Source organism: Purpureocillium takamizusanense, chromosome 5 (genome assembly GCF_022605165.1).
Source record: "Purpureocillium takamizusanense chromosome 5, complete sequence".
In the NCBI taxonomy this organism is placed as follows: domain Eukaryota; kingdom Fungi; phylum Ascomycota; class Sordariomycetes; order Hypocreales; family Ophiocordycipitaceae; genus Purpureocillium; species Purpureocillium takamizusanense.
Genome location: NC_063072.1, coordinates 2,381,891 through 2,395,536, shown reverse-complemented (window position 1 = coordinate 2,395,536; position 13,646 = coordinate 2,381,891). Strand labels below are relative to the sequence as shown.

Sequence of the window (13,646 nt, the reverse complement as noted above, 5' to 3'; positions counted from 1 at the left end):
ACCACATGTTCATTGTTCATGCTCACGCTCACGTTCACGCTTGCGCACATGCACCTCCTACCAGCCACGGCCCACAAGCCATCCATGGACCCCACCAAACCCCAAGCTCATGCCGTCGTCAGCGGAACAGTCGCTTCTTCAGCCACCTGTGATGTCCGCTTCTCGCCTCCACGCCGCCGGAACGACACGATCCACCGCCTCCGCCTTCTGCGTCGCCCGCCAAAACGCCATTACGGCGTCGGCGGAGGAAGACCGGAAAGAACAATTAGCTCATCACGGTGAGGTCGTCGTCTCCCGCAGGCTTTCTGACACCTCGGCATGACTCCAGGCTGCACCACCATCAATACTTCACCCGATGCGTGTCGTGACATGGAGGAACCTTGGTTCGCGAGCCAGAGAGGGAAACGCCTCGTCATTTACACAGAGCCTGTCATCTATGAAGCGGCCTGCAGGTCCGTCACGACCCCGGCCAGCGTGCGGATGCTCGTACTCGGGTCCATCAACACCTCCAAGTCAACCTCGACCTGAAACTGCTGTGATATAAAGTACGCCAACGCCATCATGTTGATCGAGTCGAGGCCAGACGGGAATAGACAGATGTCCTCGTAGCCCGACTCTCCGTTTGCCGCCACGTCGCGCTGGCGCCACGGCGGCAGCATCGCAGCCACTTTTTGTGCCAAGGCATACGCCGGTTGCTCGGCTTTCAGAATCACCGCGCCGTCGTCTGCCGATCCTCCTGGTGTCGTGTCTGCCGTTTCCCCAGCTTCCTCGCAAAAGGACGCGCCCATCTCGCGCAGCCGCCGTCGGTTTGTCTTGCCGGTCGGCGTCATGGGCATCTCGCGGATGGAGAAGAACGCCGTTGGCACCATGTAGCTTGGCAGGAGCTCCTCTAGCCTTCTCCTCGAGTCTTGGGTGATGGACAACATGCTTAGACCAGACTCGGCGATGCTTGAGTCGCCCATCCGAACAAAGACGGCCAGGGCTGGGCTTGCGTCGTCCTTCGCGGGTGTCACGACTTCGGCCACAACCTGCTTCGCTTCAGGCACACACATACGGACCGCAGTCTCAACCTCACCGAGCTCGACACGCTGGCCGCGGATCTTGACTTGCAAGTCATTGCGACCGACAAAGACCAGGCTACCGTCCTCGGCGTACCTGACTAGGTCCCCCGTTTTGTATAGTCGTCCGCGCCTCCCGGGCTGGTCAACCGAACCTCGGAGCAGCCAGACCGGGTCCTCGATAAACGCCGCAGTTGTCCTCTTCGGGTCATTGAGATAGCCGGTGCCCACCAAGGGGCCCTCAAGCAGGAGTTCGCCGACACAACCCGCTGGGAGCAGGACGTTGTGGTCACGGTCGTCAACGACCCAGGTCACCACTCCGAAGCCCCGTCCCAGTCGGCACGCCTCACCCAGGCTCGACGGATGGGGGTTTATCATGCTCGTCGGAGTGCATTCGCTTGGTCCGTAGGCTGTGAACACACGACCCCACCATGGCTCAATGTCTCCAACATGGAGCGCCTCACCACCCAAAATCATCGTCTTTAGCTGAGGCAACTCGTCGGGGGAAAGTAACCGGGCGACGGACGGCGTCAGAGATATCGTGTTTGCCCTCAGCGACTTTATGCTTCCCGCCAAGCTGGACTTGCGGTCTTGCTCGCTGGGAACGCATAGACACCCTCCAGCCACGAGGGTTGTGAGGGCGCTGTAAATTGAAATGTCGAAGCTATATGCTGAAAAATCATAAACCCTCGATTCAGTCGTGTACCGTAGGCTGTCGATTTGGTGCTGGAGTCCGGAAGCAGAGCTTTTGTGCGTGATGATTGCCCCTTTGGGAGCCCCCGTCGTCCCCGACGTGAACACAAGATAAATGAACGAATTCGGATCGCGGTCAGGAAGTCTCCGAGTGGACGGATGGTCCACGGTCTCACGGAAAAAGCCATGGTCGACAACTAGAGTATCCGGGCATAGCCGCGAGGCCAAAGCATGCTCGCCGGCGGACGACACAAGCAGCCTGGCATTGGCTTCGCGGACCATTGACAGGAGGCGTTGCTCCGGGAGTGACGGATCCAGGAGCACAAACGCCCCTCCGGCCTTCATTACGCCGAGCATGGCGACGGTAGTCCACAACGACTTTTCGAAGCAGAGCGGAACAAACGTGTTTGGCTTGACACCGAGGTCGACGAGCTTGTCGGCTAGGACAGTGGCAAGGCGGTCCAGTTCATAGTAAGTGAGGTTGCCATCGCAGGCATGCACGGCTGGTGCGCTGGGCCGAGCCTGGGCCTGGTGTTGGATCATCTCATGGACGCAGCGCTCCTCAGCTGCTGGGACGATGCTATTCCAGCCCCATATCTTGTCGAGGTCGCTCTCAGTGATGGAGGCTCCTTTCGATGGCGCTGTGGACGCACTGTCCTGGCCGCTTGGCACTCCATTTGCAACAGGCTGTTGCATTTCGAGTTCCGCGTAGTGAGGTGCCAGGGTTATTTAGAGGGGCCTCGTTATTGAGATTATGTCTGTTCGTGTTGCTATATGCAGACGGTAGAGACGATCAGAGGCAGTGAACCAAAGGCGTCTCGGCCAATGTTGTGGAGAGGCTTAAGTAATTATTATCGAAGGTTCAGCCCGTCTTGGTCGAGGATGTAAAGCCTTGGGCGCGACTCTCTTCCGTTCATATCGAACCGGGTCACGGAGAGGCTCCGACCCCGAGCGAGACGGTAGAGACGCGGGATACGTTGCATTGGTTTTCGCCTTGCAAACGAGAAGCCTGGAGGCGAACCCTAATGGGGAATCCGCGGCGTTTACAGCCGGAACCACTGAAGCCGTGGGCTCACCGGTATGGAGATCTTATGTCCCTAGGCAAGGCCAGACGCGGCAGCCATGCGATGCAAGTTCCCTATCCCCGTATGTACACGAGGTCCCGCCTTGGCACATGTGCGAGACAGAGAACGAGCCGAGCCCCGAGACTCGAGTCTTCCCGCGCAAACATGAGTTGCCACTTGGAACCGAACACATTCTTGGATGGACGCATGCTTGGCCTATTCGCGGATGACGTCGCACATCTTTGTTCGTCTTCCAAAGCTGCTGTGTGACCGTGAGGGTTACCCGTCGCCCCTTCCACCGCAGATGCATGAGGCCCAGCCCGCACAACCCATCTAGCTGAAAGCCTGAGAGCTTGAACATGTAACGGGTGAAGCAAAGGCGCCGAGCTGACAGCTGTGAATCCTTGCGATGGGAAGACTGGAAGACATAGGGGGCATTGATTCCTCTGCAGTGATGGATGACGAGCGGTGCGCAGAGCTCAGTATCATCCGCACGATGAGACGCAAGCCCGGAGGATCAAATATCGTCCTGTTCGTAGACACATCGGCCGAGTGGCCTTGCAATGAGTGTCGAGATGGTTCGGTGCTTCAAAGCCAAAGAGCTGGGCGTGAGGAACGTGAGGGGTCAGAAAGGCAAAAGCCCTGGTTGCCACTTCGCGATCTCGCCGAGCTCGTCATGCCCTCGTGCCGGATCGAGAAGTTTATGCATACGACATATAGCGTGCGAGAGACTCGCCAGAAAACAATGGGGCTATCATCAAGGCCGGGTCTGAAAGCGGTGCGACTGCAGGACGGCTCGAGTGGGGGAGGGTAGCAGTTACACACATCGACAGGCCATGTTGGCAGCTGGCTGGATGGCCTTCGGCTGGCTCGCGCAACTTGCAAAAGATTGGTCGTGAGGCACCCAACGGCCTAAGGCGGCCATCAACCAAGCAGTGGCTCTCCGGCGGGCGGCAGAGCAACGCGGCTCTCTCTGTTTTCATGTCATGCTCCGGGTTCCGGGGCGCAGCAGCCAAACAAGGGGTTAGAAAGTTACGCCAGGTAACTGTGACTGTAGGTATCTCAATGTCTTATAATAAGACGGATCCGAGTCTGTGTGTGAGTGTGCGTGTGAATGAGTGAATAAGTGAGAGAGACGGCCGAAGTCGGGAAGCACACCTTTGCTTACCCACCCCCCTGAGTTGAAGATACTAGCCGAAGCCATGACGACGGCACTTGGAGAGGCGATGCCCGCCAATGATGAGCATGTGAATGCCGAATAACCACTATTTTGCCCCCGCGATGCTCGACTTGACTGACCAGTTTGTTTTCTCTTCCAGGCCATAAGCGTCTCCTTGCCCCAATGGGACCACTTCGTATCCATCATCCGCAACGACGCCAAGGTACTCGACACCCTCAAGGCCGGATACCCACGGTTCAACATCCACCGAGACGTGCTTGACCTCGAGAAGAAGCTGATAGTATGGGCGGCAGCGGCGGCGGAGTCGACCTCTGGTCCGGCATTGGCAGTCCCCCCAAAGGAGGCCGTGAAGCTGTTTCCAAGCGAACGCATGGCCAGGGCGTGCAAAGGACATCTGGACAAGGTTGCGAACGCTATTGGTGGTAGCAAGGACCTAGTCCGCATCGCACACGTTACCCTGGATGGCGACTTGGAGCAGGTACGCGGCGAGGAGTCCACGTCGGGCCCCTACGATGACCATGCCTACGGGCACGTCTACGTAGTGGCGTATCCCGCTCCACTGGGCCGCGTCGCCTTTCAATTTTGGCTGCTCACGGGCTACGGCGTCTCGAGCCGTTTCTCGTCGTTTTGGCTTCACAATGCCCCGTTTCTCGCGTCCAGAACGGAGAAGGCGACACGTAGCTGGCGCGAGGCACTGCCGGTGGAGGAGGCTAGGGAGGCGGCCGACGCCATGCGTAGTCACATTGCGTCTCTGTACTCAACAGAGGACGTCCAGGCGACGGCGGAGGACGTGTTCCTGTTTCAGTGCGGCATGGCGGCCATAACGCAGACGGCCGGTGTCCTGCGGATGCTGGCCAACGAGCGCCCAGACTATCGGATCGTCATGTTTGGGTAGGTTTCGTCCCTCACAATCCACGGATGGATATCGCGTTTCTGGTGTCATTGAGCATCGGACGAGCTCGGAGCTGCTGACACGAGACGCCACACAGCTTCTTGAACGTCGACACAGTGGCGGTTCTCAGCAAGGTGCTCGGCCTCGGCAGCGCCTTTTACGGCCATGCCTCATCGGCAGAGCTCGACGCGCTCGAGGCGGAGCTCGAGGCGGGCGGGCGCATCGACGCCGTCTTCACCGAGTTCCCCACCAACCCGCAGCTCAAGCTCGTGGACCTGGAGCGGCTGCACGGGCTCGCGGTGCGGCACGACTTCGTGCTCGTCGTCGACGACAGCATCGGCACGCCGGCCAACGTACTGACGGCGCCGTTCTGCGACCTCGTCAGCTCGAGCCTGACCAAGATGTTCAGCGGCGCGTGCAACGTCATGGGCGGCAGCATCGTCGTGAGCCCGTGGTCGCGGCAGCGCGGGATCCTGCGCGCGGCGCTGGGCGGACGGTACGAAGACACGATGTTCCCGCTCGACGTGCTCGTGCTGCGTGCCAACAGCGCCGACTTCGAGGCGCGCGTCGCCGCGGCGAGCGCCAACGCGCGGCGCGTGGTCGGGCAGCTGCGCGAGCACCCGCTCGTCGACGAGGTGCTGTACCCGTGGGGAGGGCCCTCGCAGGAGCGCTACGAGAGGTTCCGCAAGCCCGGTGCCGGCTACGGCTTCCTGCTGTCGGTGCGCTTCCACCGGCCCGAGGCCGCCGTCGCCTTCCACGACGCCCTCGAGCTGGCCAAGGGGCCGAGCTTCGGGACGAGCTTCACGCTCGTCTGCCCGTACACGGTGCTCGCGCACTACTCGGAGCTGGAGTGGGCGGGCCAGTATGGCGTTCCCGCGCACCTGGTCCGCATCAGCATCGGCGTCGAGGACAGCGAGCTGCTGCGTGCGGCGATCGGCAAAGCCCTCAACGCCGCGGAGCTGCAAGTCGGTCTGTAGGTTGCTTGGTGTGCCTGGGCCGGGCGGGACTTTGGCATCTTGGCTGCTAGGTGAAACATATGCGGCCTAAATTATGGCCTACGGTGATGGTAGACGTTTCGCAATTGATGTCGATGCCAGTCGTGCAAGAGCTGGATTCAGTGACATGAGGTTGTACAATTGTCCATCACTGGCGTGTTGTTGATAGGTGGAGGTTTTGCTCCGGGGCCGCTGCCCCGCCATCCTCGCTACTCTGTTACTTTGTAGACTCCATGCATCAACTCCAACCTCACCTCACTGCCCCTCTCACTCACTTGCACATCAACCGCGCCCAAACGCGAACCCTAACTCGCTCATCCACCACCATCACCATGTTGATCCAGGAATCCCACGTCGACGTCTCCGTCTCTGCCAATGGCAAGGACAGCCCCATGCGTACGTCCCCCCTTACACCTACAAGAACATCACCTACCGAGACCCCCATCCACCCAGCTAACACGATGCCCCTCCATGGCAGGAATCTACGTCTTCCACCCGACGATCCCGGGATATCCCAAGGCGTACGTCGTGTCAAGACCATACCTCCCTCTCACTTTCGATACCAATGACAGTAACTGATCCAACCCCCCCGCTGCTAGTCGCTTCCCCGGCGTCTGTCTATTCAGTGAAATCTACCAAGGTGCGACCTGCACACCCGCCCCCCGCCATCCGTCTGTCCATCTCCATCACAAGCACACCAAGCGCTGATCAACGCGCTTCTATCGCAGTCACCGGCCCCGTAGCCCGCTTCGCCCGCCAAATCGCTGGCCACGGCTACATCGTCGCCGCCCCGTCGTCGTACCACGACTTTGTCGGCCCCGAGCCGCTGGCCTACGACGCCGCCGATACAGATCGCGGGAACCAGTTCAAGATTCAAAAGGTCTGCCCTCACTCACTCACTCACTCAGTCTTTCACATACGCACAGTCTCTCTCGCCATACCTGCTGCGTCGGCAACACGCTACATGACGCAAGAAGTAAGATCCATTACTAACATCCACCCCTTGTCCCATCGACAGACCCTCGACTCGTACGACGCAGACTCCCGCGCCACCGTCGACCACCTCCTCTCCCTCTCGACCTGCACTGGCCTCATCGGCGCCACGGGCATGTGCCTGGGAGGCCACCTCGCGGTCCGCGCTGCCGTACGCGAACCCCCCCTTCTCACGATCCTCTCTCCGTGTCTTCTCCTGTCTGCTCGGCTCATCCGCATTGACAACAATTGACCCCTTTCCACACAGCTCGACCCGCGCATCACCGCCTGCGTCTCCTACTTCGCCACCGACATCCACTCACGCACGCTCGGCCCCTACGAGGCGCCCAACGCGGCCGCTGCCCCTCCTCCGGGCTCCGCCCACACGCTCGACCTATTCTCGCGCCTGCGCGGCGAAGTCGCCATGATCTTCGGCATCAAGGACACCCACGTCCCCGACGCCGGCCGCGATCTCATCCGCGCCAAGCTGCGCGACGCCGGCGTCGTCTTTAGCTTCCACGAGTTCGCCTGGGCCCAGCACGCCTTCATCAGGGACGAGCTGAGTAAGGGCCGCTACGACCCCGCCGTCACAAAGGTCTGCTTCGAGGTTCTGCTTGAGCTGTTTGGCAGGGTTCTCAAGACGGACCTCGGACCCCGTGACGGAGCGGTTCCTCCCCCAGAGCACGTGTGCTGAATGTTTTGCGTAGTGGAGAAAAAGGCATCAATGTAATAATCACCAACGAACCCATCGTGGTAAAAATACTCTCGTCTCTTCCTTTAATCTATGGTATCGTGAAGATACACTCGTAAAACTCTACAGCCGAATCGTTGTCGGCGATGCCTCAGTAGGCAATCCGGCCAAGCATTGCCCGTCCGCAGCTGCTTGCTGCGCGGCACGCGTTATGCCTCCACATTATAGTCCAAATGCACCATATGCCGTGTCAAAATGCAAATACTCCGTTGCGTCGCGTCAGGTCCATACCCAAGGGTTGTTGGGTATATGCTTTGCAAGATACATTTTCATTCCTCTCTATGCGTCAGCCCATCATGCGATCGAATACTAGCGCTGGCCGTGGCTGGGCGGCGGGCCCCGGTAGCTCGGACCCCTATGTGGCATGTGCTGCGAGCCGCTCGGATAAAGTCCCTGCTCATCCTCCTCGGAGGGCGCCATTGCGTCCGACTGGCCGCGGTTGAGGTCGTAAAACGTAGACGGCATGTCAGTCCGTGCCTCTTCGTCGAACGTCTCTAGCCGTGGGCTGGTGGCATGCTGGTGGTGGCCGGGAGCATGGCTATCAGTCGGCGTGAGATTCTGCAGGCCCTCGCCAGCCCTGCGACGGCCGCGGGTGCTCGCCCGGTTAAGCTCGTTGCGGACAGACTCGATGTCCCTGGACCGGCGCGGATCGTCCGATGCGCCATGCCCGGCGGGGGATCGATCGTCACGCTCGCTTGGGTCCCAGAGGCCCTCCGTCTCGACCACCAAAGGACGGTTGTTGAGCTCCGTGACGGCATGCTGTTCGGTCTCGCGGGCCTCCTCCTGGGTCTGGCCAACGTGCGTCGGGACCATACGGCCCGTCTCCTTGTCCTTCGCGGCCGCATCACGGGCAGCAGAGGCAAATTGATCAGTAACGGCGACAGAGTATGTCGGGTTGGTCGGTCCACCCAGGGCCTCAGCACCGCCACCGGGGCCGTAGATGGGGATCTTCTTGAGCGCAATGGCCAGTGCACACATGAACTTGGACCGGCGAGTGCCGCGAACCTTGTCATTGTGCCAGTTAGACTTGTGCTTGATGCTAATGTAGAGGAGCATCTTGTCCAGGTTGCCGACACCGCCGACGCTGATGTTGAAGTCGGGTTGGAAGTCGCGGGTGTTCTCCGGGGCGCGAACAAATTTCTCCATCTCAGTGCGAAGCAGCTCAATGTCCTCAAACGACGTGTCGTAAGAGACATTGAGCTCGACCGTCTCCGACATGGCCTTGCTGCGAGTAACGTTGTCGATCCAGAGGTTGTTGAGCTGAATGTTGGGGATCTGGAGTATGCTGTCAGCCGTGTTCGCCGGGACCCCACGCAAAGAACCAAGACTTACCTGGACGGTCTGCATGGTGTCCAGACGGGTGAAGACAGTGTACAAGAGAGAGATTCTATCGACCATCATCTGCGTGCTGGTGATTTCAACCCTATCGCCTACGTCGAAGGGGTGCTTGACGAAGAGGAAGATGCAGGATCCCAAAAACTCCTGGGCAGTGACGGCAAAGACGAAAGACAGCGAAAGGAACGTGGTACCAGCGCTAATGATTGTCGTCACGAAGCTGCTCTTGAAGAAGACAACTGCGCCAGCTCGTCAGTTGGGCATGTCACGTATTCAGATCGGTGGACTTACGGAAGACGAAGATGACCAGCAGGAAGACGACGAAGAGCAAAACCTTATCAAAGACCCGGAGTGCCTGGCCAATGTCTTTCATGCCCTCGCCTATGGCCTTGCGCTCGGTGCCCATTTCTACCACCTTTCGCACCATCTCGTCCAGACTGATGTCGCCGTTGATGTCGCTGTCGATGGCGTTGAACGCCTCCTCGGCCTCGTTCTTGTACGCGGGCCCGAGGACTTCCTGAAAGTCCTCAAGGTAGAGCGCGTCCTTGCCCTCGAGGACAAAGGACATCCAGATACGGCGCGCCAGGGCTTCTGATGGCACACGCTTCTCGAGAGCCTCCAGGACAATCGAGTGCGCCGAGTTGGGATTGAAGACCTGCTTCCCGGTAATCTCATGCGCAATGTTTCCAAAGGCTGAGGTCACCTTATCGCCAAGACGGGCAGCGTCACCAATGAGCTTCATGGGCGTCGCGGCGCCATTCGACTTGCGACCTGCCTTCTTCCTCAACATCATCTCGATGCTATCGTTGATGACGTAGTCTTCGTCTGCAAACTCGCGGCAGTACATGGGGAAAAGCGTGCGCGAGGCGTCGTAGAGAAGGCCGAGCAAGTGGATCTCGCGCTTCGAAGCCTTAATTCGGTTGGCAAATGATCGTTGGTGGTACGAGACGCTAATCAGCTGGACGATGGCCTTTTCGGCCAGCAGCAACGCAGACGACACGAAGAGAGCGCCGAAAATACGCTGAAGAACGACGACCCACTGAATGTCGGCATTGAAGGATGCCTCGAAGAGCTTCATGAAGGTGATCCATGTTGCCAGGGCCCAGAGGAGAAGCGACAGCGAGATGGTGAGGTTGCTCAGGATCGTGGCGTACTTGCGGACGCCCCTGCTGACAATGCCGCAGAAGAACATGAAGATCTTGGGGATGAAGAAGGCAACGATCTTGGCAGCCCACAGCGTGAGCCAGGTGATTTCGATCCACAGGAACAGCTTGAACAGGGGAGGTCCTTCGGTGACTTCATCCTCGCCTTTGGCATTCTTCTTGGTGACGGATCCGAGAGGCGTACCGTCTTTGTCGCCCACCATGGGAATGACCACAAGAGGGACGGCGAGCAGGATGCCGACCGGCACCACGTAGACCATGTAGCGCGTGATGACGGAGAAGCCGACAATCTTCGCGTAGAGCCTGCCCATGGCGTTCAGCCTCACGTCTTCCGAGTCGCCAGTGCCGCTGCGGCCGAGGTTGCCCTGCTTCCTCCGGCGGCCAGCATGACGGTGGTGCGTTTCGCCTTTTTCGTTTGCCGTCTGGGAAGACTCGAAGCTCGTCGAGTTGCCGATCATGGGCTTCCGGGCGCCCGTGGAAGCATTGCTACGGACGGTGGTGAGGGGAATTCCGTTGTCCATTTCGTTTCGGGAGGTGCCGCCACCGCCGAGAGGGATGAAGCCCGAGGATCGTGAGGCCCGGGAGGAGTGTCTGTTTTGCATTGGGCCTGCGGCTAGGTGGATGGACGATTCTTCTTTACAGTGTCGTCGTGCTAGATTTCAGCTCCTGTCCAAGGGGGGCGCTAAGATGCTGGTGGGTGCGCCGATGAATGATGTTTCGTATCAGATGCTTCCAGGGTCGTGATTTGCGGCCAAAAGGTATACTGGCTCGCGTCTAAAGGCAATCGTTCAGTCGTGATACGGGCTATCCCACAAAGGATGGCCGTTCCGTCAAGCAGCTCGCTGAAGGCCTGCTTCAGGTTGACGGCTAGCTGTGGGGAGAGCTCCGAGAATTGACGATTCACGGTCCTCAGACCGGTCGTGCAGGGGCCGCGGCAAAAGGGGAGGGACGGGAGGACGGGAGAGGGAGCTCGGTCGTTGACGATGCCGAGCGTCGATAGGGGGTGCGCTACGTCGAAGACACGAAACGACGTCTTTTTTTGTTTCTAGGAGACGCAAAGAGCGAGAGGCAGGGGACGCAACGAAAGAGCGTGTGACAGAGGGAAAAGAGACAAACAGAAGAGGTGGGGAGAAGAAAGGACGGACGGTTCGCAGTGCGCGCGGTGCGAGGATGTGGAGGGGAGAGGGATCAGAGAAGGGTGAAACGCAGGCTGGCCATTACTGGCGATGATGATCTCTTTTTCCTTTGCGGATCGCGCAGCTGCGCCTGGGGGGCACACAGTGACAGTACAGTGCTATGCAGGCTAGAAAGCGGTGCTAGGAACACGAGCGTCCCCACCGTACGGACTGATGTTGGGTTGTGTCTGGGTCGGGTCGGGTGCCCACATCACAGCTCACCCACTGAAACGCCACGCCCAGAGCGCTGGGCTGGGCTGGGTGGGCTGTGAGGCGCCCGCCCACATGGGCCAACGCTCGCTCAAGTTGGCGGTACTGTGCCGTCGTAGTAATAATTTGTATCTAGGTACCTACAGAAAAATTCTTGCGGGGTCGAGGTCGCTGGAAAAGACTAGTAATCGAGATGATGCTCGATACAGACGCTCGACTACGCACTACCAACAACGTATCATGACTGGGCGGGTTGCACTGCTCGCTTTCCCGCGTTCCCGCTCTCCAATGGCCGCATCTCACAAACCCAAGCGGGCAATTCGAGCCAAGCAACGCATGGCATCCAAGCGAGCTGCCAGCCAGGCGCAACAGCGTACCGCAGTGGAGGAGGAGGAGTAGGAGGGGTGTGACCGTGGGAGGGAGGCTTGCATGCGACCGAGCAAGGGTTCCCGCGGATGGCGCAGGGGTCCACTGGATGGGGTGTGCGAAGTGGGGTCCACCGGTCCCACATCCGCCACGGCCCCCCGATGAATTTGCCCCTGGCCCGCTGACTGTGCAGAAAAGTCAAGGCCGTCTGTCCACTGGAGGGACCTCATCGCAGGCCATCGGGCAGCTTCTGAGACAGTGCCTTGACAGCGCCACAGGGGCACGGGGCGGGTGGGCGGATCCTAGTGCAGGTTTTGGACTGACGCACCCAACTTCCATGGCAAATTAATGAGGAAGAGCAGCAGAGACTGGTGTAAAAAAAAAAAGAAGAAAGAAAAGAAGAAAGAAGAGCAGATGCTGCCACAGACGCGGTAAGGCAAGGGGAACAACTGAGCAGCACTGTGTTCTCCCCCAGACTAGAGAGGAGAAGAAAAGGAGATGAAGACGCAGGGCCACTTCATACATCTTGGTAGTACGTACTACCACCAGTGGAGTGAGCCCTCGGTTGCCGCGCCGCGAGATCCCTGATGAGCAATCAATCTTGCTCTTCTTTTTATAGCTTTTGTTTGTGGAACTACGCATCAACGCCTCGCCTCGCCTTGTCATGCTCGATGGGCTGATGATGTGTGATCCCCTCATCCCCTCTCTCTGTGCCTGTGGCCGCCATGGCTTTTGCGGCCTTCCTGGGACAAGCCCACCAACCCGGGCATGCTTGATTGCTCGATTGATTGATTGATTGACTCGCAGCAGGTCACTTGGGACGCGCCCCATTCGCGCATCGTTGGGTGCCGCACGGAAGAACGTGGGACAGGAGCACAGGCATGCTTTTCATGCACTGCATTGTTATGCCTGTGGTTACAGTAGTACTAAGGTACTGAGGCCAAGATACTCCTTCCTGCTTCCATAGGTACCATCTGCACTCGATTGGCTTTTGCAGTGGTCTTTGATGCCTCCATCGCATCGCCCCATCTGAAAGTGTCATCTTTACGTATCTATGTCAATTGATTTGGTTCTTTCCTTGGCCGATGACATTTTGCAATCGCCGCCTGCACGTCACGGCCCATCAAGCAACGGAGTATCCCGTCTGTTAGTGCAGCCAGCGGGCGAAGAAAAAGGGCCCCTTCCGCCCCTTCTCTCTAACCCCTGCGTCTTGACCTCCCCAGAACGAACAGGGGGGTCCCGTCCAGCTCAGCTCTATCCCCTGCGATCCGCTGTGGGTTTTTGTTTTGCAGCCCTCTCGTCCCACAGCGCGCAAGCAGCAGCTACCAGACACATGCCGCCGCCGCCGCTTGGATTTTTCATTTTCAGGCGCAGGGGGGAGGGGGGGGCAACCAACAGCACACAGTGCCGCGAGTGAAGGCTTTGCCACGGCGCCAGCACAACGGGGTGGGTGCCCCCGCCGCCGTGCTGCACGCTAGAGCCAACCGTCAACGACCTAACGCCGGGGCACACACGGACATCGCTAGGTTTTGTGCGGCACAAACACGGAAGAGCTCCCCCACTCTCTATCTTCCGTGCGCCAAGCTTTCAACCGGGGGGTTTGTGGTTCTCTGTGCTAGCCGGAGCCGAACAGGATGACGTCTGACGGCGAAGCCGTCCGATGCCTACTAACTCACCTTCCGAACAACAGCAGCTGCGCGGATGCGCGGGTATGTACCATGAGCAAAGCCCGGCAAAGGGAAAAGGGGGGACGGGAGGAAACGGAATCATCGATTCAGCGTTTACAACTATA

At 59.1% G+C, this 13,646-nt stretch overlaps 4 protein-coding genes across 4 annotated transcripts; 2 read left to right on the top strand and 2 right to left on the bottom strand.

Moving 5' to 3' along the window:
- Positions 1–91: 91 nt before the first annotated feature.
- JDV02_006300 (putative NRPS-like protein biosynthetic cluster) lies at positions 92–2,447 on the bottom strand (the record flags this gene model as incomplete). Its single annotated transcript, XM_047987679.1, has 1 exon — positions 92–2,447. The coding sequence occupies one exon, from the start codon at positions 2,445–2,447 to the stop codon at positions 435–437; it is 2,013 nt and encodes a 670-aa protein (XP_047843665.1). The 3' UTR covers positions 92–434.
- A 1,570-nt stretch (positions 2,448–4,017) lies between these two features.
- On the top strand, positions 4,018–5,864 carry JDV02_006299 (Cystathionine gamma-synthase; the record flags this gene model as incomplete). The annotated part of the gene is made up of 3 exons (XM_047987678.1): positions 4,018–4,062; positions 4,135–4,886; positions 4,985–5,864. 3 exons carry the CDS (start codon positions 4,018–4,020, stop codon positions 5,862–5,864), a joined length of 1,677 nt encoding a protein of 558 aa, XP_047843664.1.
- Positions 5,865–6,132: 268 nt separating this feature from the next.
- On the top strand, positions 6,133–7,778 carry JDV02_006298 (Carboxymethylenebutenolidase). The gene is made up of 6 exons (XM_047987677.1): positions 6,133–6,278; positions 6,361–6,403; positions 6,482–6,522; positions 6,611–6,762; positions 6,901–7,026; positions 7,123–7,778. Exons 1-6 carry the CDS (start codon positions 6,215–6,217, stop codon positions 7,546–7,548), a joined length of 852 nt encoding a protein of 283 aa, XP_047843663.1. The 5' UTR covers positions 6,133–6,214; the 3' UTR covers positions 7,549–7,778.
- Positions 7,617–11,322, bottom strand: JDV02_006297 (uncharacterized protein). The gene is made up of 3 exons (XM_047987676.1): positions 9,232–11,322; positions 8,938–9,179; positions 7,617–8,880 (listed from the first exon to the last, which is right to left on the bottom strand). The coding sequence occupies exons 1-3, from the start codon at positions 10,703–10,705 to the stop codon at positions 7,915–7,917; spliced, it is 2,682 nt and encodes an 893-aa protein (XP_047843662.1). The 5' UTR covers positions 10,706–11,322; the 3' UTR covers positions 7,617–7,914.
- Positions 11,323–13,646: the final 2,324 nt, after the last annotated feature.

Coding starts and splice junctions, on each gene's coding strand:
- JDV02_006298 (XM_047987677.1), top strand. CDS start 6,215: ATGTTGATCCAGGAATCCCACGTCGACGTCTCCGTCTCTGCCAATGGC. Junction 6,523..6,610: donor ATTCAGTGAAATCTACCAAG/GTGCGACCTGCA, acceptor CTTCTATCGCAG/TCACCGGCCCCGTAGCCCGC. Junction 7,027..7,122: donor ACCTCGCGGTCCGCGCTGCC/GTACGCGAACCC, acceptor CTTTCCACACAG/CTCGACCCGCGCATCACCGC.
- JDV02_006297 (XM_047987676.1), bottom strand. CDS start 10,705: ATGCAAAACAGACACTCCTCCCGGGCCTCACGATCCTCGGGCTTCATC. Junction 9,180..9,231: donor GCTGGTCATCTTCGTCTTCC/GTAAGTCCACCG, acceptor GAGCTGGCGCAG/TTGTCTTCTTCAAGAGCAGC. Junction 8,881..8,937: donor ACACCATGCAGACCGTCCAG/GTAAGTCTTGGT, acceptor AGCATACTCCAG/ATCCCCAACATTCAGCTCAA.